Consider the following 24,669-nt stretch of genomic DNA (forward strand, 5'->3'; position numbering starts at 1 on the left):
TGTAAGACCAATTGACGCCTTGTTTGTTTGGTTCCGCAGGAACCGTGACGCGTCTCATATGGATTTACCACTCTGGGAATAAAAGCTTTCCGTAGGTGTGCAGTACACGTGCTCATTAGATAGTAAACAACGCTTCCGCATTTCAACATTTCCACCGCTGCATAACTCTCAGACCTTGGTGAATGCTGTCATCCTATGAGTGACATCCTTATACACAAGGATATACATTCGGCTTCAGTTGGTGACAGCGACATTGCCTCACGCCTGACAGAAGATCCGAATCTAGTAGTCCAATTTCGACTTCACAACTCATCGGATAACGTTTATACAACACAACATGAACGGTTCTGGCCACCACTCGTCTCGTCGATCGACGCTTGCTAGTCGACCTGCCGATCTTAGGGACTCTAGATTGAGTACAATCGGAGGAGATGGCGGTTTCATGGGCCGGACTCCACAAACCGTAAGGAATATGCCTAGCAGGTAAGAATTTGATTTCCGCCTTTCGTGAAAATGCTCTGACATCTCATCAAAGTGTTAGAAGGAACTCTGTTTTTGCATCCACCGGACGATCACGACCCTCTATGGCCCCTGGAATGTATACAAATCTCCCTCTAAGAGATCCTCGACCGATTCGGGACAAAGGTTTTCAGGCTCATTGTATGAGGAATGTCAATGAATTCCTTGTATCAGCTCGATATCCAGCTCCTATCACCTCAAAAACTCTAGTTTCTCCAACCGCCAAAGAATTTCAGTTAATCTTCCGATTTCTCATTGATACCCTCGTCGATCATGGAACGGGATGGAGCAAGAAGTTCGAGGACGATGCTTTGATGATACTCAAAGATCTGAAATACCCTGGTATGGACACCGTCAGCAAAACTGCCTTCACTGCACCAGGTGCTCCCCAATCTTGGTTCGGGATGTTAGGCATGTTGAATTGGCTTGTTGAACTATGCAAGGTGAGTACGCGCACGAATCTGTACCCATGGGCCTACAGCTATCTCTCAGAAACTAATGGTCTGTCCAGGCGCATGAAAATTGGAACGACGGTCATTGCATCTCAGATCCAATCTTGTTAGCGCCTCATCTACTACCCTTGGATCACCCTCATCTGGAAGACCGTCTACTGTGGGACTTCGCTTCCAAAACGTATGATCAATGGTTCGATGGTGGTGCTGAGGAGTTTCCCGAAGCTGAACATGAGTTGGAGTTGATGTATGGTGCGTTCTGCATTCCGCTTGCCACAATTCTCCGCCGATGTTCCATTGCTGACTTCGATCTAGATCGAATGTCAATAACGGCGGTCAAGGAAATTGATAAGTTGGAAGCGACGTTCACGAAACGTAACCTTGAACTGCAACAATTACATGCGCAAGAGGTGAGAGTCTTCTAAGTAGCCTCAAACTGCGCTTATATCCTTCCTAATAGCCACCTTTGAAGAAACTTGAAGATGAGTATCTCCAGCTTATGGAAGACAAGACCAAATTCATTGCCTTCATCGAGCTCAATAAGCAAAAGGCCGAGAAGACAAGACAAGCTATCCTGAAGATTCGAGAAGCAATATCTGGTCAAAGTATGTCCTTCTCATTGTATGCACCTGATGATAGCTGATATCGCTTAGATCAAGACTTGGCTGGTCTACGTTCGGAGCTCTCTTCCATTGAGACAGCCGTAGCTGCTCAGAACCTAAGTCCAGACGAAGTCAACCGCATGAACCACGAACGAGAATCTTTAAGTCGCGGCCTCGATGACCTACGTGCTAAAATCGTGGAAGCAAGTCAAATGGCTTATGACCAGGAGATGATGGTAACGAAGTCAATGGACAGATTCGAGACTCTTCTTGCCGACTACACGGCTTTCTGTCATCAGCTTGGTCTTTTGACCCGTTCAGCCGATATCATCTTCAGAGACAATGCAGAATTCGACTACAAAATCGAAGTCGATTTAGGTGTGGAAGACCTGGATGACTTGAGGACCTCTGGCTATCATATGCGTACAACAATATTACAAGGCTTACAAAGCCTGCGTGAGCGACACCGACAGGAGCTTATCGATCTAAGCGACAACAGGATCGCTATGGAAGATTATTGTGATAGATTGGGACAACAAGTAGCGGGTCAGATGGAAGCGGCCAGAACTTTGGAAGTCAAACTTAAGATGATAAACGACCAAGCAGAGCTGGCCCAGAATGTAAGTGGTAGTTCCTCTCCATCCGCAACGAGATCACGAATGACTGATGTCAAGGCGAGTAGAAAATGAATGCGGAAAATACGGTGACCAACAAGACCATATTTAAGCTGGAGAATGATGTCACGGCCATGATGGCTGCCACTCAGCAAGGAGTCTTGGTATCTCAATCGCAACTCGAAAGCACAAGAATAGCGTGAGTGCTTACAACTTCTGTAAAAAGGCCATGGCTGACTCTCGATCGACAACACTGGTCAGCTACACCGAGCTTCGTCATAAAGCGACGATACTCCAAGATAGTCTAGTAGCGCAGATTGGAAGTCACATTGATGTCATCATCAAAGCCAAGGAGCATAGTGCTAATAGTCTTAGGAGTATCAAAGCTTTAGCTGAAACTCAATGATTGTGGTATATACATATATGTATAATTGGTTCTGTATTGGTTTGTTTTGGTTTGGTTTGGTTTATTTGGGCGAGAGATTCATTCTGGTGTATATATAGAAAGAGTGTATTCGTGCTGGATGATACGAGTGATTTATAATCTAAGATCATGTATGTAGATTGGATTGTATAGTAGTCGATTGATTTTGACAGAGATATGTTTAATCTTGGGTTACGCGTAAGTCAGGTTAACATATGAAACACGCACGATACACGATGAGTTGTGAATGATACCTTACTATCGTGTTACTGTTGGTACATGTCATAACTCGACTTGACACTATGCACCCAAACGGTGCACAGACATCAAATCAACACCACTCATCATAGCTAGATCTCACCATCTCATGAACAACTCATGTGGTCAACCATCTACCAACTCATATCCTCAACAATCAAGTAGATGGCGCGTCCTCTCCTCAATATCGATTACCCCTCCGTAGAGGAACGTATCGCCGACTCGACAGAATCATGGATCAAGGATCTGAAATCGCTCTTTGACAATGCCAAAGATAGGTTCGGGGATGTTTGTTGGGAGAGTGAAGACTTGTCGATCAACAAGATATGGGGTCATAAAGGTGAGTAATCAATCATCACCTCTATCTTTGCAAGATGACCCGCAGAATGGACTGACTTGGGTGTCGTAGCGATAATATACTCTCGTGCACCTAGTAAGTCAATCCATCATCATCATCATTATCACATATCCTATGCTGACGGATTTGTGACTGGACATAGAAGCTTTCAAAGAACGTTATTTCAAGATCAGATCTAACAGTAATGGGAGCACCTCTCGATTGCTATCACCAGCTTTACTACCATCCAGAAGCACCTCTCGACCTACTTCACCTTCATCCAACTATTTCCTACAACCTCACTCGTACAACCCTTCTTTCTCCCAGTTGTCATTGCTCACTGCCAATAGCGAAGGAACGCTCAGACCAGGTGAAGATGTGCTGCAACTCCAGAGTGAAGAGATACCTGAGATGTTCCTCACTCAACTCGAGTAAGTTGATCTCTCCCCGTCCAATCCTGCATATACATGACTGACCCTGTGACTTTCGTAGATGGTTGTATACCGGTGAAGGTTTAGGCGATGTAGTTCATTGGATCGACACCGAGTCCGAGTCTGACAACACTTCTTCATCCAGACCTCTTCGTCCATCTTCCACATCCCAGGGTGATCTCAAAGAACGCCGAGATAAATTAGGTCAAGACTTGACCTACATGTGGAGAAGCAAGCTCTATGCGGATGTCCGTATCCACCTCGATCATTTAATCTCTTCCCCATCCAGCGGCGAAAATACAGACGACTCAGATGGATCTTCAGTCGATTCACTCTCTTCAACAGCTGTGTTCACATCTCATAAATTCATCTTATCTTCCAGATCACCTTATTTCGCTTCTGCCCTACTTAACCATTCATCGTTCCGACCTACCACCAACGGTACTGGCACCTCGGATATACATCTACCTACACCTCCATTTACTCCGGCATCATTACATTTCTGCTTGGGATACATCTACGCTGGACATTTAGATTTCTCCAATAGGACTTTCGACCTCACTACTTCATTTGCAATTCACAGAGCAGCGGCTTATCTCCAATTGGACTCCCTTGTGGCTGAGATAGAAAGTAGGATAGTCCATGATTTCGCCCACGGATTAGATTGGGATACGTGTAGATGTAAGAAATGTTTGGTTAGAATACCGAGAATATGGAAATTCGCTATATCGCCTGACGTCGCTGGTACCGCTATCACATTAGAACATCGTGCTAAAGTATATTTGACTAGAAGTTGGACAGAAAGTTGGATTAGTAGTAAAGAGATCGGTTTATGCGATTTGACAGAAAGAGATATGCTGGTGAAAAGTGTACAAGAAAGTGTACATCCGCAAAATGTAATTTCGAATTTTCAAGCTATGAATAATATAAGGAATAAATTGAATAATGCCCTCAGAACGAGAATTGGTGGGAAGAGAGATTGGATATCGAATGTAGAAGAAATGGTAAATGAAGTGGAAAGTAAAGGTTTGAGAATGCTGTTGGATCATTTTCCAGCGGTAGTGGGAGGTAGAGAATTTTCAGAATTGGTTAATGATACTTCCTTTAATCTGGATACTTTGGAGTATGTATTGGACAAGGTGACAGAGCGAGTCGGATCTGGAGAAGGATATAGGGAAGCTCCAGCGATCTATCAAGTGAGTGACTGTCCTCTCTCTTTGTCTTCGATGATAAGTGTGGGATCTGGTTATACTGATAGCACCATTGCGATAGAGCCTCGTAACATTCTCAACTTCCAAGAACGAAAATGGCAACTCCCTCCAACCCCGTAACACACCTGGTTCGAGAAGTCAGACTATACTACGCAATACGAAAAGTAAGATCCTATCTCATATAAATAGACGATGGATGCAGATCAGGGATGTAGATGGGTTCCGGAATATTGAACCGTCAATACTTAGAGAAATTAGTGTTGGTAAGTCACACTTGAGTCTATTCGAGGGTTGCACTGACGATAGGCATTATGCAGAGATAGACGTTCCCCTACAGGATCTGATAGGCGGTACCAATCTCCCCTTCCCTCCTCATGCGAACGGATTCGGCAACACGAACAAAACTACTCCGAGTCGATCCAAGGCTAGTATCGCCGCAGCCGACCGATTCACCTCTCAGACCCAACCTGAACCTCGACCTCACACCAATGGCTTGAAGAGACTTCGACTACATAGTTCAGTCTCGACTTCATCTTCTACTGGAAGTCTCAGTCGAGCGTCTAGATTCAGTCTAGATAATAGACCGGAAAGGTCTACTCCTAGCGTATCCTCTACACGGACGATCACTCAGAATGGCTCAACTACTTCGCTCAACTCACAACGCAGACCAATCACAAGTCGAATGGTCGGTGAAACAGCAACAGCAACAACCTCGGCATCAAGACTAGCGAATCCTCCTCCACCACCTTTGACCGATTCGAATTCGACAAATACTAATACAGTCACCACTGACGGAGATAAACGTCTGACTCCTCTTGCTCCTAAGATCACATCACCCAGATCGGTAGCTTCGTCGAAGAGATCGGCGGCGACTAGTATCGGATATAAACCTTCACCTTCTGTATCAAGTTTGAGGAAGGAATCTACCAGTACCTCCTCGCTTTCTCCATTATCGACAAAATCATCTGCCTCCCCTATAGTCAGACCTAGGATATCTAATGTATCGCCCAAACCTCGTCTGGATTCTCAAGCTACCAGAATGGTCGGGGTAGATCGTGATACACGCGCTGTCCGTCCAACACAATTGAAACCGAAGACGAATCCTCCGTCACTCAATAACGAACCTCCACTTGCTTCTCCCAAACCCCAGGCTAGGATCACAGGCAAGCCGTGGACTGGACCTAGTATAGTGTTGAATATAGGTATACCATGTATCGTATCACATCTGCATCCAGATGGGAGATCGAGATTGAGATTTCAGGCATGTGTAAGATATATAGGACATATGGAGAAGGTAAGTTTAACTTCAGGATTAACATTTCCTATTTATCTATTGAATGACCGAATGGAATGGAATAATAAATAAAGCTAATGAGTGTTGTATGATGAATCTATATAGTCAAAAGGCCCATGGATCGGTATTGAAGGAAATGATATTTCCAAATTGGGTATCAAAACTCTGAAAGAAGGTAGTAAAGATGGTGTCAAGTATTTTGATGTGACAGAACCTAAGATTGATGAAAATGACAATGAAAGATCAAGATCTAAAGTTGAAAATTCGACATCGACTTTGAGAAATAGGAAGATTTCATCTTCTTTGACGGATCATCGTCGTCATCATCCAAGATTATTACAAGATAGAGACAAAGATAAAGCGAAAACCTCGAGTAAAAGTCAATCGGTGGAAGTTTTATTCGTTAGACCTGCTGAGGTTGTATTCATCATGACTTCTGATCAGACATGATACAAACATTCAAGACACGGCGATGGTAGCGATGTACCAATAAGAAGGTTGGATAGACGGTTAGACGGGGTAAACGAACGTTCATACGAATATTCACGAATCATGAATCTACTTTCTTTTTGCTTTTGTGCTGTATCCTGTTGATTGAATTCTTTTTGATACGATTCACGATTACCTGCATATTCCGTATACCTTCATCTTCATAATGCAATGCGATCTTATCTTTGACAATGAACACATCATTCGCCACTTGCTATCATCAGTACGTTCGATAAACTAGTGGTATAACGAATATATCCCATGTTCAATTGTTCGACCGTTCAACCGTTGAAACCAAGTATATCATCTCATCTCATCTCGATAGATATATGAACCTGTACAAAAGAGATGGTATGCCATAAGAGAATAGAGGGGAAGGTCGGGAAAGGGAGATTCTCTTAAAGGTTGAGCTTGGTTCGTCGCCAGTGTCTTCTTTTGGCGTTGTACTATTGCATTACAGATAAGCGGGGTCAGCTTTTATTGCACGTAGATAATGATATTGATATTGATCTGATAATCGAGATCAAATTCGAGAGGTCAAATTGGAGATGGGTAAGATGGATGGATTGCCAATGGGAAAAATTCAACTAACTTGGATGGTGTCTATTAAAAAACGAAAAGAGTAACAAAATCAGCTATTTATTCCTGGGCATACTAATTTGAACGCAAAACTCACTGTCAGTCTTGAGACGGAACCATTGAGGGATAGGTCGGTTTTGTCGAGCCTTCTTGGCGAGCTTTTGCTTGATGATGAAGGTTTTTTGGGAAGGCTAAGTAAGTGAAAAGGATACAAGATGTCAGTTTCGGTCAAGAGGATTGGAGTATACGGTAAGAGGGACGAAGAAGGAAGAAGGATATGGGTTTCTGTTCTTTTCTATTCTAACATCGATTGAATGGCGATATCGTAGATGGTACGGTGAGTTTGGTCTTATATCGATGAGAGGGAGCACTTTGTTGGTAGTAGATTAGGGAAAGCTTGATGGTCCAAGTCGGACTCCACACCATCCATTCTATCCAGCTTTGAACCATCGTTCCTTCTACTGTTCTATCAAACATGAAAATATCCTATATCCACTTATTCTCGTTCTGTTGGTGACTCTTCTCCACCGTCATTTTCTGGATCCTTGTATCTTGCCATAGCTCCTGTTGTTCTACCATTTATATCCAGATTCTAAACGTCCACCTGTAGATCGTTCAACCGTACTCCAAATTTTTCTTTCTTCTAAGGCCCAATAATCCCATATCCTTCTTCCTTCCTCATGTGGTTCTGATGTGGGCAAATCAAGGAGGATATAGAACGTCAGACTCACCATTGTGATTAGCTTAGCTCTTTTACGACTTGATGGCTGAAGAAGGAAGAAGATCTATAAACCTATATTGGATGATGATGAAGATTGACCAAATCCTGCTGCTACACGGCAGCACCCCCAACGCAAAATTGGTGTTCAGTAAAGTGTAAAGTGGCAGTTTCGTCTTTTCCCTTCCACATGGTCATAACGCCGCGGTCCCTTTCACGGGGATATATGGATGTGGCAGCTGTTCCCTTGGCTTGGCCTTGCACGTGCTACCATGTGGAGGTGTGATCATGTGAATTTACCTATGGCCAGATGCAGTCCTAGTCCTAGTCCGGTTTTGATCGGAATCGGATGTTTTTTTTTACTTTCCATGTGTCTATGATGAGACACACATACGAACTGAATTAGGTAATGTTTTCCTTAGTCTCTTAACGTTATTCTGTCAATCCTACGAGTGTAAACTACGTTGACTGCCATGAAAGTGAAAAACCGGTAGACTTAGACTGGTAGATCAGATCGTATCACTTCTCACTTCTCACTTCTCATTCTTATGATTATACTATTACATCGCCTCACTATTTTTCTCACGACCAACATCGATATCTTCGTTCGAGATTGAGCTTGTCCACCGAATAACAGACCCAAGACAAAAACACAATCATAAACAGGTCAACAACATTCCTCAGTCATCACTCATCTAATTCATCCTAAACCGTACAACATAAGGAAAAACCCAATGACAATGTCCTACCATCCTTATTCTTATTCACAACCACCAGACAACCAACAAACGATGATGTCGGGTGAATCATCAGCATCCCCTGTTCCATCACAAATCACTCAATCATCAGGATCAGGATCTGGATCAGCATCGGGTATAGGTAAATGGAATAATATCTCAACAACAGGTCATGGACATGGACAGAAATCAGCTCCTGTCAAAGCGGCTTGTCTGAGCTGCAGAAACAAAAAAGCAAAATGTGATGGTAAACAACCCGTTTGCGGGCAGGTGAGTTACTAGTAACCTCGTTATTGCAGTGGCAACTCCTTGACTAAGCTGATTATGTTTATACTTTTGGTAATGTAGTGCGCAAAGAAGAACCTGGAATGCGTCTTTGTTAAATCACGAAGAGGTGGCGCGAGGAAGAGACGTCCAGGTGAGTCATGGACAGCTTGATCTCCTACTCTGCCTGCTGGAGTACATATTGACACTCTCGTACGATTGTATAGCTATTCCACCTACAGCCTTGTCCGAGTTCTTGAAGAGACTAGATACGCTCTTGATGGCACCTGGTTTAGATCATGGACCTTCACGCGACTCTGAAGACGGTCAGATTGATCCCAACGAGGATACGACGAATATCGTCAAACGATTCTCAAGCCGTGAAGAAGTGTAAGTCATTGCTGTCTTTCCATCAATTCAAGAGGAAGTGACTGAATCTTTTCATCAAAACAGATTCGAGAGCTATTACACCGATGTTCACCCCTTTGTCACAGTGATGCCACCACGTACCCTTCTCAAGACGATCTTGCCTACTCTTCTAACCGACTCACCATTCCTTCTTGCCGTTCAGACCATCCTCGTTCTTGCTCCTCATGCCAATGACCCTAATCCCACTTCCACTCGTTCCAAACGATTACGACAAGCTGCGTCCGTATCATTCGCCGAGCAGACCATGGCATTGGTGAATTCCATGGTATCCAATGGTCAACTCAACATAGAATGTGTTCAGGCAACAGCTATAATCTCATTATGGGAATGGTCATCCCAAGGAAGTGTCACTAGAAATAGAGAGCGTTCCACGCAGGCCATCCAATTAGCTATGCAGTTGGGTTTAAACGAATTAGACAAATACTCTTCAAGCTCTGTGCCGGTCAGACCCAACGAGAATGGGAAGACGGTCGAAGGTGAAGATTGGAGGAAGGATATGGCCAGAAGAACATGGTGGACCACCTTTGTCTCTCAACTTACTGCAGCGTTGGTGTCGGGAAATCAACCTATAGTAGGACCGGATGATCCTAGGATACACGTCGATTATCCTGTATGTTCGGCCATCGATCATTCTTGGTCGAATTTCTTGGAAACTGTGAAATCGACCATTAGGGTGTTTGACCTGGTCATTTCCGTCTACTTCCCTCAATTGGCATCAACGTCAGAATCGAATGGTGTTGAGAAGGACATATCTTCGGCAGGTGGTCTTTTCAGTGCAAGTGATAATATCCAGATTCAAGGCACTCAAGAAGACGAAATTAGGCAGAAAATGTATAATGTCGATAAACAAATAATGGACCTGATCAAAAAAGCTGAAGAGACCGCTGTGATTGATTTAGTACCTGGTGCAGAAGAGGAGGTAGCTAGAAATCAACAACTTCAAGCTAGATTGGGATTGGCGGTATTACATATTCATATTCATAGATGGCAAGCTTTCCCCGAAGTTTCCCTGTTCAGTAAGAAGATCTGTGGATTGCCTCAAGCTCCGGAATTTACAGATGATGGGAACAATGGTATGGCCACACCTGAATATCAATATTCAAATCAGCAACAGCTTGATGGTTCGTTACCAAGTGGAGATATCCAAATGCCAAGCTATAACGATGCCAATCAATCTTACAATGGATATGTCGATCCGTCTGCCACGCAATACGATCAAGCGATGTATAATGCAGCTTGCTTCGACGGACAAACGTTCCAACCACAACATCAACAGCAGCAGGATGAATGGGGTAATTCATTCGACCCAAATGAAGTGTACCAATACGGTATAGAGGATATGTGGGCACCCGAGACTTACCCCGAGAACTTACCTGCACCGTGGTTCGCCCATCCTGGCGGAGCAGCACAGTTGTATGCCCCTACACAACAAGAACCTATCCATTATCCCGAGATCACCCCTGGTGCATCTATCGCCCCGATACCCACACCTCCTTCGTCGACCTTCCAGCGAACTAGCGTAACTCCATCCGAAGATGGTGCTGGCGATAGAAGGAGAGTATCGACCGGGTCTACTGCGACTAACAAACCCCACAAGGCTTGGGGGGTTGATGAGAAAGCGGATAAAGTTTTACCGCCACCGGCATTACAGCAATTGGAAGTTTTCCCTCCTGGGATCAGTCTCGCCAGATGTGCGACTGCGGCACATACGATCGTGAGGCTGGAAGTGTTACATAGATCGGCGGTGATAGCAATGTGGGATGGACCGTGAGTTGGAATTTTACCTCACTTCGAACGTCCATACTCCTTTTCTCGTATCATACGAATTTTTGTTCTTCTTCTTCTTTATGCTGTATGTAAACAAGCGCTGACATACGATTCATACACAGCCCCAAATGGCCTCCGTTCTGTTCGTGTGGTCTCGTCACGGGCGCCTACGCCTTCTTGCTATTGGCTTTAGCCGTCCAAGCTGAGAACACCTTCAGCGGATATACCAATTCCCGATCGGAGGAAGTCGAAGCGCTCTTGACGAATGTCAAAGTCATTTTGGCAGGGTTGGAAGCTTATGGAACTATGTGGGCTGGGATTGATGCGATGGCTGGTGAGTACTCCCCTAGCTAGAGATATCCTTTTGTCTTTACTTACATATTGCGTATTTATTTCACTATTGCTATAGGCGAAGTCAGAGCGGCACTTGAAGCTGCTACGAGATTACCATTTGAAGTGTCGGCTCAGATCGAAAGTGCCACTGCTTCTCCGAGTACTCAAGGTGGGATGCAGGAGTAGATTCATGCAGGGTATGCATACGGACAAGATCGTTGTATAAGTCTTCGAGTCGAGAGATGGTATGACTCTCATTTACTACTTGTTGTTTGTATAGAAATTAGAAAAAAAGAAAAAGTTTGGTTCTTTGATACTATATTAAATGGGTACATGGAGAGGAAGCATTGTAAAATGTATTGATCAAAGTCTTTGAAATTTTTCAGTTTGTTATATTCAGTTTCATATCATTTGAGCGTTCATCCCAAGATACAGCAGTAATTTAGAGACTATATTCATTGAGTATCTAGCATTTTGTCATACAAGAAATTATTATGTATAGTAATAAGTCACAATCAACTGGGTCGTCCTGATTTACATTGTGATGATACCTCATCATGCTCCTATCGTTCATGGTCTATCATCTATTGTGATTCTTCTTTACTGGGGAGATACTAAGTGATCATGTAATGATCTATCATTTATCAGTCCAAAGAGACTATTGGATCTGTTCGTAGTGCATCATTCCAATATCTAGAGATGGATTACAGTACATCTTCGTTCCTACAATATTATATTTTGGTCATTTTCCGCCTCTCAGAGATTAATTCCTCTTAAGCTTCTTTGTTCATCGCAGTTCCCATCCTCCGAAACCCATCTTCCTCCCACTCCTAGGTCTCTTCACCTTACCTTTCCCTACATTTACGTTTCCAAACGTATAATTTCTATTACCCAATTTCAAATTAAGATTCAAGTTCACCGACAAACCCAAGCCAAACCTCTTCTTTCGTTGATATTTGTACGCACTCGTAATTGAATGAGCAGATTTGATCATCCCACTTAAAGGTGGACTGGGTATTCTGAAAGATATTGCAGAATATGGTTGATGTTGGATCAGATTCGTTTGATATCTTCCCGTTTGATGAGGTACCTCCCTTTGTAATTGACCGAAAGTGGTGTATCTCGGTGTATCATTTCCACATCTACTCCTGTTGCCAGATGCAGCCCTATAGTCATAGGGATATCTTGGCGTGCCTCTTCTAGTGGCAGTAGTAGCGTTACATGGTGTATGCGGGGTACCTCTCCTCCTTGTATGAGGTGTATGAGGTGCACGACCCGCACCAACAGGTGTAAATGCCTTATAACCTATTCGAGGTGTTCTTGCTGAATAGGCTGAATAAGCTGATCGGTGACAGGTGGATATAGCTGATCGAGTTGCAGTTAATGATTGATGTGATTTATGACTATTTGCAATAAAGTGAAATCATTAGCGATTTTTTCGCAGCATACTTGGATCTGTACAAGTCTACTCACTTGTCAACCCTTATCCTCAAACCTACCCTCTTCTTCCTCTCTCTCCATTTTTGAATCTTCCTCTCCCTCTCTATTAATTTGGCGTCGACCCGTAGACCTTCGTGAAGTTCAAATCCCGGTCGGATCTGACCGAATGAGGAGTATTGCGATGATGATGGCATGGCGAAAACAGGCGATCTCATAGTTGGTCCAGCTATGTTAGTGTGATTGCTAGTAGTTCTGCCGTGAGTTGATGGACTTAGTATACTTTGGGGCTGGCTAGGTGAGTTGACAGCAGAAATGCCATTTACAGGTCGAGTAAGGATCGATTTGATAGAGTTGATCGAAGGATTCTGTGAATGTCTTGATGTGCGAGATGGAGACGAGTCGATGTTGATTGGTAAAGCCGATAACAGACCTGCTTGGATGGTATGTTTAGGTGCTGAACTTGGTTGAGATTGAGTAGGGTGAGATAGTGGAATAGGTAATGGACTATACATCAGATAGGTCCCAAGTTCATTTTGGCAAGAATCAGTTAGCAAGTTATGGATACGAATTTTATGGCTAATCACTCACTGAGGATCTAACGGGTGGGGAGTCTCGGCTGTAGTTACGAAAGAACCTTGGACGTACATGCTTTGAAAGCGCACACAGAGGAAATTAGTACAATACAACAAATCTTTCATTATTAGAGTACCATCCTGGCCTCAACCTGGAGAATGAAATCGAGAAATGATCATTGAAAAGCATACTCACTCCATTGCTTTTTCATCTCTCATCTTCATTCCCATCTCAAACAACCCCCTCAAATGGATACCCATGACTCGTCTCTGTTTATCCCATTTTATCCCACAGTCATCCAATTTCGATGCCAAATCTATCGAAACTCGCATTAGTTCCTTTTGATTTCTTTTGTGGGGTTTGAAGGTGGAAAGTAAGATCTCAGCAAGTTGTTTCGATTCCTTGGAAGTTAATGATCTATATTTCTGCGGGCCTCCTCTCCCTCTCCTTGAACCTCTCGTTGCATGTGAGCGAGAAGGTGAAGGAGAAAGAGGTAATGGAAAATTCGGTGAGTCAATCCCGTTATCATCCCCATTCCCATTGGAAGGAGAAGTATCACCGAAAGGGAATGACGAAGAAGGTAATATAGGAGATAGCATTTCCATCAGGGATTGAGGGATGGTCATTCCGCTTATACCTTCTTGAGGCCGAGGTGAGAGGATCAAAGAGGATAGTAATGCTGAGGGAGTACGGGGCGAGTTTGGGATCGTTATTGGTTCGATTGGCATTTTGATTATTGATTCGATTTGATTGGACTCGTGCGCTGGCTGTGTTTTATTTTGTTTAGTTATTTTATCAGTATCAATTATCTTATTCTATTTTGACATGGAAAGGGGGTTGGTATTTGCAGTTTTTTCGTTTTTGGGTTACCAGACGATGACCATATCTGATTATTACGGATGAATCAACGAGTTCAACATTTTCATACCTCATCGTTGTTCCGAAAAGAGAAACCTCCTACATCAGCCAGTATACATCCCTCGGACTCACAAAATCACAGGGACTGCCATAGCCAAAGGAGACAAAACATCGTACACGTTCGAGTAATCAGTATATCCGAGGTTTGGTGTACACAAAGGAAGGTCGATCCTTTGATACGCCTCAGTAAAGCAAGATGGGAGGGAAATAATTTATCGGGATCATATCAGTGATGAAATCATGAAATCGTCAGAATCGTCAATACCAAAGATTAGACGATCCTCTGTAATGGTAGACTCGTTGAGCTCAATTGTATAGATACAGACGTCGTATCATATGCTCATAATGACAGTATGAACCTACTCCTAACCCTTATTCATGGTATTACCCGCTCCTTTCTTATTATCATCTGCGAACCTGGCCCAATTCTCATCTTTCAATCGCTTCTGTTCAGCCTTCTCTTCTGCTAATGCAGATCCATCGTTCTCCGCTGCTAATTCTAGTAATTCCGATTCGGTAGGAGCGTCATAAGATGCTTGCCTGAACAGGGAAATCAATCAAATCAGTACATTGCCAGCAACATTGAGACATTACGTTTCCCATTATTGAACATCGCGAGGGAAACAAAGTGTGATAAAGGAGAGATCACTCACCCTCCACCAGTAATTATATTTCCCCTCCTCTGCTCTTCTTCCAAATACTCGTCAATAGTCATGGTAGGTAATCTCCAGCTCTGCTTGAACACTCCACTCTTCAACCTCTCTCTATCACTCATGTTGCTTGTTGAAGGTAAGATCGTAAACGGTCTAAGAACCCTTCCATTACCAGATATCAATTCTCTTGGTTTATACTTCGAAGGTTGTCTATCTAATTTCCAAGTACTATCTTCTTCCTCTCTCCTTATTTCCCTTGGGTCTCTGTCGGCCAAAGGCACGATTGAGGCAGGTGCGTTGGATAGTAATTCCATTTCCATGGATATCGACGAGAGCGATGCGATTGTCAGAGAATGTAATAATCGTAAGATGAGGATGGTGGTCGATTTGGATATTTCATCGGAGTCTTCCTGGTTGACTGATGTGGACCCTGTTGAGGTCGATATGACACTTGGTCGATTGGATGTCGAAGGAAGTAAGGAGAGGAGGAATGTTATAGGTGATGAGGAAGATTCAGGTTGATTGGGTGATGAATTCTGTAACGATTACCGAATAAGCTAGGTATCCGCATCAAAGCTATATTTGACTTACCGCTATATTCTCCCTCAACTCCTTTTCCCTCTTGTATTGCCTTATCTTAGCCTCTCGCTTCTTAGCTGGATCTTTAGGCACTGAGCTCTGTCCACTCGCTGTGGCCGACGACTCAGCTTGTTCTTCAGATGAAAGAACACCATACGAGTTGAGTAGTTCCAAATAGCTTGCATATGCTGTCTATATCGTTATCAATCCAATTAGCTGGAAGGGTTGTTCGGGTAAAGGATCAGCTGACTTACCTCTGCTCTCTGCAATGTCGATATCCTATCGTCCCTCCCACCCAGCCCTCCTTTCTCCTCTGCAGCTCCTATCACCCAATTCAAACTCATAAACACTATTTCCTTCTCCCCTACTTCGTCTATCGATTCGTTCTCTGAGAACACGCCCAGGGAATTGATCATGCGCTGTATGAGGTAGAGGTTGTCCAGGGCTGAGGTAAGCGTCGATTGGGTTGAAGGGTCTGAGAGTGGGAGGGTATCATCGAATATCGGCTGAAGCGTTGAGAGGGTCTGGGAGTAGAATTGTGGAAGTGGAAGGTTCGTGGTCATGCTGGTACGTGGAAGGTGATCTGCTGTAGATGGATAGACCAGCAACTATATCTAAGGAGGAGGAGGAAGATGTAAAGTATAAGACGTAATATCTTGCAGTGTTCGTTATTCATGTGCTTGCTCGGTGATCATGGTTCATATTGGGAATTGTGGGGTCTCCATCGGACCAATATTCTTGAGAATGATTTATCCTATTTTCTCCCCTGCCCAAGCGGTGACCTCCGCCCCAAGTGAGCTGAGCTGAGCTGCACCTACGCGTTGATTGACAACCGTCATCGAGAGAATAAGAACAAGAGCAATGTATCAGTGAATAGTTCAGATAGTCTCTCACATAGATCATATAGCTTGACCAGACTTTACACGTCAGACCACCTCACCGACACAATGGCTATCCCACCCGAACAATCATCCTCAGCTTCACAGCTCGAAGCAGCCTCGTCGTCAGCTTCGAGTGATCCAGCGAAAGCCGAACAGATCTACAGGGACATACTGTCGAAGAAAGCAGGTTAGTCGAGGTCCACCGATTTCATGAATCTCACCCCCATTCTACATCATGAGGAGAAAGGGAGGAACGAGCTGACCTGGCTGGATTGTATAGCCGACGAAGATGAACTTCGAGATCAGGAGACGGCGCTGGTAAAGCTAGGAGCTTTGTATAGGGATCACAAGTGAGCTGTTACTGAAGTTTCAGCAGTACAAGTAGCTTACAAAAACCGTCTCTTCTAGCAAAGCGAAGGAGTTGGCTCAGCTGGTGACGGATTCTAGGACATTTATGTCACAAATCGCTAAAGCGAAAACAGCTAAACTGAGTGAGCTCGATCTTCGTTTTTCTCTTCGTCTTTCCTTCTTGGAATATAGCCATAAACGCTAGCAACTTTCTGCTGGATCACAATGATGGCCATCGCATGCTGATGCTTGAAATTTCCATGAACAGTCCGAACCCTCATTGACTACTTCCCACCTTCATCCCGAGAATTACAGATGCAAGTGACGAACGATAATATCGCCTGGGCAAGAGAAGAGAAACGTGTATTCTTGAGACAATCATTAGAAATCAAATTGGTCGGACTGTAAGCTGGGTTCTACACATATCAGCCTCCATCTCGCTTTCTGGGTTCATTCGAAATAAGATGTGATAGCTGACCTTCAAATTGGGCTACGAATAGTCAATTAGATTCAGAACAATATAGAACGGCATTAACGATGACCGAGAACCTCCTGAAAGAGCTCAAACAATTAGACGACAAGATCATCTTGACTGAGGTGTACCTGTTGGAATCTAGAGCGGCTCATGCTATACAGAATCTACCTAGAGCCAAGGTAAGTACTATCTCATCATAGCCCTTTATTCCACCGCTCATGCCAAGGAAGTTGTTGAGCTAATTGATCGTATTGCATTATTTGCTTCTTTTTTTCGGTTTCGTATGTATAGACCGCCTTAGCTTCCGCTCGAACCACTGCCAACTCGATTTACTGTCCACCTTTACTTCAAGCTCAATTAGATTTACAATCAGGAGCGATCAACGCCGATGATAAAGATTACAAGACTGGTTATTCCTATTTCTTCGAATCGTTCGAAGGGTTCTCGCAGATCGATGAGAAGGATCAAAGGGCTTTGAAGAGTCTGAAGTATATGTTGCTTTGTAAGATCATGATGGGTTTGGTGAGTTGCTCAGATCGTTCTGTGATTGCGTAGGGTTGAGGATGTGAACTAGTGAGACGAGTGAACTATAGGATAATCAAAACAGAGAATGAGAAAAGGAGAGACCGCTTTCGACCACCTTAGAGGATCGTGCTTTTCGGTAGTCGGAAGGATTATACGTGCTGATGCTGATCTCCACGCAACTTTCGATGTCCAGCCCGATGACGTTACCCCTTTACTTCTTCTCAAATCTGCCGCACCTCACGCAGGTAAAGATCTAGATGCCATGCGTGCCACGGCCAAGGCATTGAAGGAAAGAAGCTTAGAAGAGTTCAAAGTCGCTTTGAGGGATTATCAAGAGCGTGAGTGGGGTGGTCCATCCTTTCTGACGTCGACCGAGATCAGATGAGACATATCGTTAAATGATGATGAAGCAGAGCTGATTTTTACTGCATACCATAACAACAGAGCTTCAACAAGATCCATTGATCCGATCTCATCTTTCTCACCTATATGATACCCTTCTCGAACAGAATTTGATCCGAGTTATCGAACCGTATTCTGCTGTTGAACTATCATGGATTGCTCAGGAGGTAGGACAGAGTTTACAGGTAGTTGAGGAGAAGTGAGTATAACGTCACAGTCATTAACATGGTTGAGCTGAATGGTTGTATGACTGACTGGTCATATGTGTGATTGTGTACAGGTTAAGTCAGATGATCCTCGATCAAGTGTTTTATGGTGTATTGAACGAATCTGCAGGAACGTTAGAAGTGTACGAAGAACCTGTGGAGGATGTGAGCCCTTGTCATATTGTATAGTGATGTAGCACTGAACTGATTTGCTGATATTCCCTTGATCTGGATGGATATTAGCCAATGTACAATACCGCTCTGGATACGTTGAAACAAGTTGGTGATGTCGTTAGATCATTATATGATAAAGTGAGTCTGTTGCGTTTCATTGTCGTTGATCGTAAAATCGATGTTAGATCTAATGAGTTCACTTTCTAGGCTACGGGCGGTGCATAAGATAACTCGAAACGTTCTACTTTACCGGAAGTGATTATATTCTGTTACATATCATGTAGATAGATGTTAGTACTGCAAGATAACAACCAAAAATGCATCTCCATCGAAAATGGTAACAATAGTGTTTCAAGGTTTTCGGTATTACCACTTATCGACAAGATCATTCGCTTGATACACACGTACTATTGGGCTTACTATGGAACATATAATTAACAAACAAAATGGGATGACACAATTGATACATAATGACAGAAACCAAATATGGAGGGGTCTACGAAAAATATATAGGTTACTACAATTATCAACATTTATTAATTGGGATCGCTAAGATAAGGAATAATTTCGATTCATATGATGAAACAAGAACGAGCATGATACTGATACTGACGAGTCATTGACCCACTCCCTCTCTCTCTTTGTGGATCTCTTCCCTATCTTCAATTAATAACGGTCTGATGTGCAAGTACACCAACATGCACTGCTCCAAACAATACAGACCAACCGATGGGAGTTTCACCGACCAGTTCGAATATCGCCAAAACCAATAAGAGCACTATATAAGGTAAGGGGATAGGTCGATTGACGATACTGGGTTGAACTGATATCACCTATCACAGAATCGACGTCAATTTTTATATTCTACTTCGACATTGTCAAACTCACCTTGATGATGAAAACAAACCCCCTTATCGCCTTTACTCCTGTTCTTCTATTCAACCTATCCTTGACTGATCGCGATAATTCTTCTACTCGTTTTACCTTAACCGCATTGGGCGTGATGGGAGACGGACTATTAAATCCCGTTACGAAAGGTTCTACTACCCTCTCTTGCTCGGGACTAGGTAATGCCAAGATAGTCTTGACAGGTGAATACGATTGCGGAGGGTCTCGCTGTCGACGAAGGTGCATCAGCTGATATCTCATCTTGAGCTGCAAGGACTATATTCAGCTAAGGGGAAGACCTACTTCAACTTGATCATCTGGTGGACTACTGAATGTCCAGGGCGAAGCGAATCTTCTAACCAATTCACCAGCTTTGGAGGATAACGTGGAAGGAGTTGAACGAATCTTGTTTTCCTATCTGTATATCAGCTTGGGCTGATACAAGGCACAGAGTGAAAGTACGTCATGGAGCCGGAGACGATCGTAGAGCGACAAATGTTGTGCATTGCAAATGGAATCACCAACACTCACAAGGTTCTTTAATCCCGCTCTGACTTTCTCCGCACCTGGTCTGTCTTCAGGTATAAGACTTTCGAGCTTGCTCAGCAGGACCAGAAGATCTCTCGGGATGTGTCGCCGTTCGAGAGATTGGATGATCTCGGTAGTTGGTACGAACCTAATCTCAAATGTTAATCGGCGAGAGGATCAAGGATGAGGTGTACAGCATCATCCCGATCTTATTTTTCTCAAGTGTACCGGGGAGAGCAGGATCATCTAAACTCACCCAGGATAAGCAAGTATCTCCTTATGCAAGGCCTCATAATCCTCCGTGTCGGGATATGGCAGATGTAGGAATAGCATTTTGTGTAAGATCATGCCTGTCATAAGACGTTATTAGTTAAAAAGCTCCTCTTGGACACCCACAACCATACAGTCAATGTGCTTTACAAGCTTGACATACCCAATGACCACATATCAGCATGGGAGTCTGACGGTCTCCAATTGCCTTGAGTATCCTGTATGAGAGTCTCAGGTGCCTTGACGACCCGTGTCAGCTCCATTGCCCTTGGCTATCATAAAAAAGCTGACATACCATGTATCTATACCATATATCAATCAGTTGTCAACTTGGACACAGCAAGATCGAGGGAAATACTTACTCCATAGTCCCTGTATGACCTGTTCTTTCCCGCTTGCCCCGTAACATTTCTTCAGAGGTACCGAAATCGGATATGAGAGCTTTGGGGCTTCATTGGGTAGATGAACCAAAGATCAGTTCTGGACTTGATCGTCTATAATAGCTCCGCTCACATGAGTTTCCCTTCTTCCCAATGAAGAAGGACATTCGAGCATTTCAAATCGAGATGGAGGATCGAATTTGCGTGCTGGGAGCCAAATAGATCATAAGCATCATTGTAACCAGAACGAGTATCTGGTTTGAGTCCCAGTCCTTCCTTTCTTCCTCAATGACACTATGGTCAAGATACCCTGCGTACTCACAAGAAAAGCCAAACCTTCCACCACATCCCCAAAAAGCTTCATGATTTCCTCCATGCCCAATAACAACACACCTCTCATCTCTTCCATCCTTCTTTTCCCTTTTCCTGCAGTACCTTCCGCCGCACTCTGTCTACGCCTTTTGAAAGCTTTGATCCGTTCTGCTTTGGGTAGTTGTCCCAGCGATTCTGAATCTGCTATATCCCCTGCAGACAAGTCAGGTCGAGGTTGGTTGGTATGTGATCGAGTGAGGAGGTAGGTATCGAGGTTACCTGCTGTTGCGTACTGCATTAGGACGTGGAGGGCAACGATAGGTGGACCGAAACTGATCAAGTGGAGAATGTGGGGAATTAGCATATACATTGACTACAGGTTGGATCTCATCATATATACGATTCACGTGTGTGGAACTGAAGAGCAAAGAGGGTAGTTATCGGATTAGGTATTGGATGACTCACTTGGAGAACCTAGTCACATCTATCCATGAATGATGATACGGTATGATATTTGGATGTCTAAGAGCTTCTAACAATCTGACTTCTCTTAACATCTTGAACAAGTACGACTTCGATCTTCCCACTGCTATCTTCTTGACAGCATACGTTCCTTCCAGATACGAGAGACAACATAAGTCAATGACCTACCTGGTAGCATGGTTCTGATGATATCGGAAGGAGTTGTTCGATTCACTCACTCACCTAATACGTTCCCACCGATAACATGAGTAGCCAGAAACACACTCCCTTCGGCACCCATACCAAGCTTACATTCCTCTCTGAAGAATCTATCATAGTACCCTCTAGCTGGGAAATCAGCTTCGTCCAATTCATCGTCCTCGTCCTGTTCCATTAACGGGGTTCTATACCGTTTCCTCGGTGTAGACGGCGTAGACGGTGTAGGTGAAGGGGGTCTCGAGCCTTCGTGAGCTTGTTCGAGGATACGAAAGTATTTCTGTTTACCCAGTCTACCTCTAGGATCATCTGCCTCATGACTGAGGTGAGGGTGAGGGGGAGGGTTGGTAGTGGTGATTGCTGGCAGGGGCTGTGAACAGTATGGACAGTGAGGAACTGTCGTGATACTTTCTATCGGTACCTCGCCGTCACTTAGATTACCAAGGAGTCTAAGTGGTCGCCTGCTGGATGATCCGGCATTGGAGCTGGATTCGATTCTAGAGGAGGAGGAAGAAGGATGAGGCTGGACTTGAAGCGCGTGAGAAGGTGGGTGATACAGGATGAGTTGGTTGGAGGTTTGCCTGAAACAACACGGTAGACTACCTCAGCCGAATATCTCCACTGGTATGTGAAGCTGACTGACACTCACCCGATAGCTGTCCAAGAGTTGTAGTGGGACTCTAGAGCTGATTCATCCATGATGCTGGCGTCATTTCCTCTTGTTGTGTGGAACTCGATGGTGGATGAGGTGAGAACAAGGGTGAAAACATGGGATCTGCATGAGGATATGAGGATGAGACATGAACCATCGTTGGAATGGGGAACCCACATTCCTTGTTAGCCTTTTACGGCATCCGCATACAGCTTCTACTTTCCCACGGTTGTGTTACGGATATCCTGCACCCGGTGCACGGTGGCAGTGTGAGTGTCACTCTCAACGATAGCCCGATGATGATGACGAGCTTGTTGATAACATTGAACATGACAGATAGATCGTAAGTACACAAAGACAAATCACAGATATCTTACATACGCCTCTCAAGGTCTGGAATAAAGGACCGCCCGATCTCAGTCATATCAGCAGTTCTACAATCATCTCCAGGAAGATACCATTGAATCGCTTTCCGCCCTTTTAGTTCAGAGCTGCTGTATAACGTATCCGACCCTCCCATCCCGCCAACATGGCATCATTCTTCAACTTCTCCGGATCACCAGTGGAGATAGAGATCAAATTAGCAGGTGAAGATGAGAGGAGACAGGTGGAAGTGAAAGGTGATAAAGATAAGAGGGAGATGTGTCCTGTTTATTATGATGGGGAGAGTGTGACTGGGCAGGTGAGCATTGACAATCTGCTTTGAGTCTGTCTACAAGTACGGCCTTGCCTCGCGTGGGATCAGGCAGAAGGATACCTCTTTGAGCTTATCGAGGGGATTGTAGCAAGATATCTTGTCAAGAGATTGCAAATGGCTCCCCGTCCTATAGCCATTGAAGAATAACCTTAGACATTCCATTTCCCGCTCCTTTCGCGAACTCCATCGAGCTAGAACAAGCTTACTGATTCTACTATTCCCACCTAGGTCAATGTGAGAGTGAAAGACGGCCGCAAATTCCAGCATGATGGTATACGAATTGAGCTTATCGGGTCGATAGGTACGTTGATTCACAGCCAATATCTGTATCGATGCTGACAACGGGTATCGCTCTCCCTTTCATCCGTCTTGACTTCTTTCGTCTATACATGATCGTATAACTTTGTCTGTCTTCCCAACTTGCGACTACAGAACTATTCTACGACAGAGGAAACCACTACGAATTCGTATCCTTATCTCAAGAATTAGCCTCAGCAGGAGAGATGCGACAAGCTCAAACATTCGATTTCACTTTCAAGAACGTAGAGAAGCAGTACGAATCATATAGCGGTATCAACGTGAAACTACGGTGAGTATACGGGTATACACTTATGGTTCTCACTGGTTCTTAACATTGGGCATCAACACTGACAACACTATTATCGTCAGGTACTACCTGAGAGTGTCGTTAAATCGGACTGCGAAAGAACGTGAAATATGGGTTCATTCCTATCGTATGCCACCTGAAGCGAACACAAGTATAAAGATGGAAGTGGGTATAGAGGATTGTCTGCATATTGAATTCGAGTACAACAAAGCCAAGTGAGTGTTGTTGCATTTATCGTTAACTCCCGGTCAGAGGAGACGGCGTCTAGACGATCACTCTGTCTCTCTCTTTTTCGATCTATAGCATGGTCTGTCCATGGAGGTGAAGTCCCACCAAAGATACGTTAGCTGACTTATTCTACCTATAATCAATATAGATATCATCTCAAAGACGTCATAGTAGGTAAAATCTACTTCCTCCTCGTCCGAATCAAGATCAAACACATGGAACTATCCATCATCCGACGAGAAACGACCGGCGCACCTCCGAACCAATATAACGAATCGGAAACCATCACCAAATTCGAGATTATGGATGGAGCACCCGTCCGTGGCGAGACGATTCCAATAAGGTTGTTTTTAGGTGGATTCGAATTGACTCCAACGTTCAGAGATGTAAATAAGAAATTTTCGACGAGGTATTATCTGAATTTGGTCTTGATAGATGAAGAGAATAGAAGGTACTTCAAACAACAGGAAATCACAGTGTTTAGAATTCCGTGAGTGATAGTCCATTTATATGGTAAGAAGTATACCCCATGTACTGACGATTGTTTTTTTCTTTTCTTCTTCTTGGAATAGTGAGAATTAAAATCTTGACGACTGCGGAACAGAATGAGCAGAAAATGTATAAAGGGCCCAAATGAGATGAGATGATTATTTATATCCGTAATAAACATGAAGATATTGTGAAGGATACCAAGTTTTAGATCCAGAAGATTCAAGTGAAGAAATGAGAAATGAACATGTAGTTTTGTCATATACTCGTAACCCTCTTTCATATACCCAGAGAATCCCATTAGATGA

The 24,669-nt window shown here is 43.8% G+C and overlaps 8 protein-coding genes across 8 annotated transcripts; 5 read left to right on the forward strand and 3 right to left on the reverse strand.

Annotated features, from left to right (window-relative positions):
* Positions 1–337: 337 nt before the first annotated feature.
* On the forward strand, positions 338–2,593 carry L199_007159 (uncharacterized protein; the record flags this gene model as incomplete). The annotated part of the gene is made up of 8 exons (XM_064892856.1): positions 338–483; positions 536–962; positions 1,031–1,223; positions 1,287–1,381; positions 1,432–1,576; positions 1,625–2,193; positions 2,256–2,386; positions 2,449–2,593. 8 exons carry the CDS (start codon positions 338–340, stop codon positions 2,591–2,593), a joined length of 1,851 nt encoding a protein of 616 aa, XP_064748928.1.
* A 441-nt stretch (positions 2,594–3,034) lies between these two features.
* On the forward strand, positions 3,035–6,592 carry L199_007160 (uncharacterized protein; the record flags this gene model as incomplete). The annotated part of the gene is made up of 7 exons (XM_064892857.1): positions 3,035–3,209; positions 3,279–3,302; positions 3,370–3,637; positions 3,699–4,833; positions 4,910–5,111; positions 5,166–6,142; positions 6,248–6,592. The coding sequence occupies 7 exons, from the start codon at positions 3,035–3,037 to the stop codon at positions 6,590–6,592; spliced, it is 3,126 nt and encodes a 1,041-aa protein (XP_064748929.1).
* Positions 6,593–8,719: 2,127 nt separating this feature from the next.
* Positions 8,720–11,644, forward strand: L199_007161 (uncharacterized protein; the record flags this gene model as incomplete). The annotated part of the gene is made up of 6 exons (XM_064892858.1): positions 8,720–8,935; positions 9,014–9,083; positions 9,157–9,319; positions 9,383–11,125; positions 11,248–11,459; positions 11,535–11,644. 6 exons carry the CDS (start codon positions 8,720–8,722, stop codon positions 11,642–11,644), a joined length of 2,514 nt encoding a protein of 837 aa, XP_064748930.1.
* A 601-nt stretch (positions 11,645–12,245) lies between these two features.
* L199_007162 (uncharacterized protein) lies at positions 12,246–14,199 on the reverse strand (the record flags this gene model as incomplete). Its single annotated transcript, XM_064892859.1, has 4 exons — positions 12,246–12,861; positions 12,932–13,402; positions 13,487–13,546; positions 13,667–14,199. 4 exons carry the CDS (start codon positions 14,197–14,199, stop codon positions 12,246–12,248), a joined length of 1,680 nt encoding a protein of 559 aa, XP_064748931.1.
* A 555-nt stretch (positions 14,200–14,754) lies between these two features.
* On the reverse strand, positions 14,755–16,184 carry L199_007163 (uncharacterized protein; the record flags this gene model as incomplete). The annotated part of the gene is made up of 4 exons (XM_064892860.1): positions 14,755–14,929; positions 15,043–15,578; positions 15,634–15,813; positions 15,876–16,184. 4 exons carry the CDS (start codon positions 16,182–16,184, stop codon positions 14,755–14,757), a joined length of 1,200 nt encoding a protein of 399 aa, XP_064748932.1.
* A 384-nt stretch (positions 16,185–16,568) lies between these two features.
* L199_007164 (uncharacterized protein) lies at positions 16,569–18,857 on the forward strand (the record flags this gene model as incomplete). The annotated part of the gene is made up of 11 exons (XM_064892861.1): positions 16,569–16,689; positions 16,783–16,852; positions 16,911–16,993; positions 17,119–17,254; positions 17,351–17,504; positions 17,617–17,847; positions 18,044–18,188; positions 18,295–18,451; positions 18,533–18,623; positions 18,702–18,770; positions 18,840–18,857. The coding sequence occupies 11 exons, from the start codon at positions 16,569–16,571 to the stop codon at positions 18,855–18,857; spliced, it is 1,275 nt and encodes a 424-aa protein (XP_064748933.1).
* A 437-nt stretch (positions 18,858–19,294) lies between these two features.
* L199_007165 (uncharacterized protein) lies at positions 19,295–22,387 on the reverse strand (the record flags this gene model as incomplete). The annotated part of the gene is made up of 13 exons (XM_064892862.1): positions 19,295–19,465; positions 19,521–19,748; positions 19,824–19,934; positions 20,052–20,196; positions 20,305–20,398; positions 20,482–20,557; positions 20,614–20,620; positions 20,681–20,767; positions 20,832–20,905; positions 21,021–21,342; positions 21,476–21,623; positions 21,716–22,269; positions 22,338–22,387. 13 exons carry the CDS (start codon positions 22,385–22,387, stop codon positions 19,295–19,297), a joined length of 2,067 nt encoding a protein of 688 aa, XP_064748934.1.
* Positions 22,388–22,869: 482 nt separating this feature from the next.
* On the forward strand, positions 22,870–24,366 carry L199_007166 (uncharacterized protein; the record flags this gene model as incomplete). The annotated part of the gene is made up of 5 exons (XM_064892863.1): positions 22,870–23,022; positions 23,266–23,338; positions 23,470–23,626; positions 23,707–23,859; positions 24,021–24,366. 5 exons carry the CDS (start codon positions 22,870–22,872, stop codon positions 24,364–24,366), a joined length of 882 nt encoding a protein of 293 aa, XP_064748935.1.
* Positions 24,367–24,669: the final 303 nt, after the last annotated feature.

This window comes from Kwoniella botswanensis, chromosome 2, assembly GCF_036426115.1.
Source record: "Kwoniella botswanensis chromosome 2, complete sequence".
NCBI lineage: Eukaryota > Fungi > Basidiomycota > Tremellomycetes > Tremellales > Cryptococcaceae > Kwoniella > Kwoniella botswanensis.